At 50.5% G+C, this 1419-nt stretch overlaps 1 protein-coding gene across 1 annotated transcript in view; it reads left to right on the top strand.

Annotated features, from left to right (window-relative positions):
* The window catches only part of LOC140338246 (ATP-binding cassette sub-family C member 8-like), a gene marked incomplete in the record, with an annotated part of 27263 nt that overhangs the window by 14010 nt on the left and 11834 nt on the right, over nt 1-1419 (top strand). Inside the window, 1 exon segment of the mRNA XM_072422379.1 lies at nt 1062-1304. Coding sequence (XP_072278480.1) covers nt 1062-1304 — 243 coding nt within the window.

The following is a 1419-nucleotide window of genomic DNA, read 5'->3' as shown; positions in this document are numbered from 1 at the left end:
CCCCCACCTATCCCAACCCAACCATCCTATCCATCCCATCACTTCCAACCCTTCCCAACCATCACCCCCAACCGATCCCAACAATCCGATCAGCCCCAATCTATCCCAACCATCCCATCAACCCCCCAACTGATCCCATCCCAACCATCTCTTCCCCCCAAGCCTATTCCATCCCATGCCCCAAACCTATCACAACCATCCTATCACCCCCCTAACCAATCCCATCCATCTTATCCCACCCCCCAGCCTAACACATCCCATCCCCCCAACCGATCCCAACTATCCTATCCCCCCCAACCGATCCTATCCCACATTTTTTTGGCAGGGTAGTTATTGGGTACATTTCAGTAGAATTGTCTGTCTGGATTGGCTCTCACAAGATTTTTGACATTTTATAGAAGAATTGAAGCCCTCAGACCATTATTGTGCCGAGGAGATTGATAGGAAAATCGCCGCCTCCGCTGATAATTTTTATGGTGGTAACTGCGATTTTCCCTGCAGCGAGTTGTCAGCATTGTGAGTGCAATACATGGAACACTCCCACCCAAGACCCCCGCTGTCATGACAACTCTGTCTCTTTCTTTGTACATCACCACAGGAGATGATGGCGCCATATTTTTCTTTCATTATCATACTACCATGCTGCTGTACTCCGCCACGGACTATGCAGGCGACATTGCAAGCATTTCTACAGCTGGAGGTGCAGGAAGATGCAGATCAGTAATGATCAGAGTTGGGGGGTTCTCCAGGTCCGATCTTCATTCTCTCTGAGGATTTTAAATGTCCAATTCCTCTGACATCTCCCATAGCAATAATAGGCGCTCCTCATAGAAGGAAGTGGAGGATCTTAGCTGGAGGGGGGTGATGAGATGTGATAGGCTGGGGGTAAATGATAAGATGTGCAGTAACCCATGGCAACCTCTCACTGGTACTGATACCAGAGCAGCATGAGATGGATTTGTGGGCTCTGGGTGAATCCCGGATATCAGAGCTGCGTATAATGATGGTGATTCTGTATTCACGGCCATCTCCCTTATGTTGCCCCTCCATTGTCTTTGCAGAGGTATGTCTTCTACAAATGCCCCAGGGAAGTGAAGCCCCCGGAGGACCTGCAGGATTTAGGGGTGCGCTTCCTGCAGCCCTTCGTCAATCTCCTGTCCAAGGGGACCTATTGGTGGATGAATGCTTTCATTAAGACCGCGCACAAGAAGCCCATCGACCTGAAAGCTATCGGGAAACTGCCTATCGCCATGAGGGCCGTCACCAACTACATCCTCCTCAACGAGGCCTTCCAGGCACAAAGGGTTAGTTAAAGTAATCCCGCCCAGTCACATGACACCGGTCACTTGGCACCAGTCACATGACACCGGTCACTTGGCACCAGTCACATGACACCGGTCACTTGGCACCAGTCACATG

The sequence above is a fragment of the Pyxicephalus adspersus genome, chromosome 9, assembly GCF_032062135.1.
Source record: "Pyxicephalus adspersus chromosome 9, UCB_Pads_2.0, whole genome shotgun sequence".
Taxonomy (NCBI): domain Eukaryota; kingdom Metazoa; phylum Chordata; class Amphibia; order Anura; family Pyxicephalidae; genus Pyxicephalus; species Pyxicephalus adspersus.
Note: the sequence above shows the minus strand (reverse complement) of the source record. Positions and strands in the feature narration are given on the sequence as shown.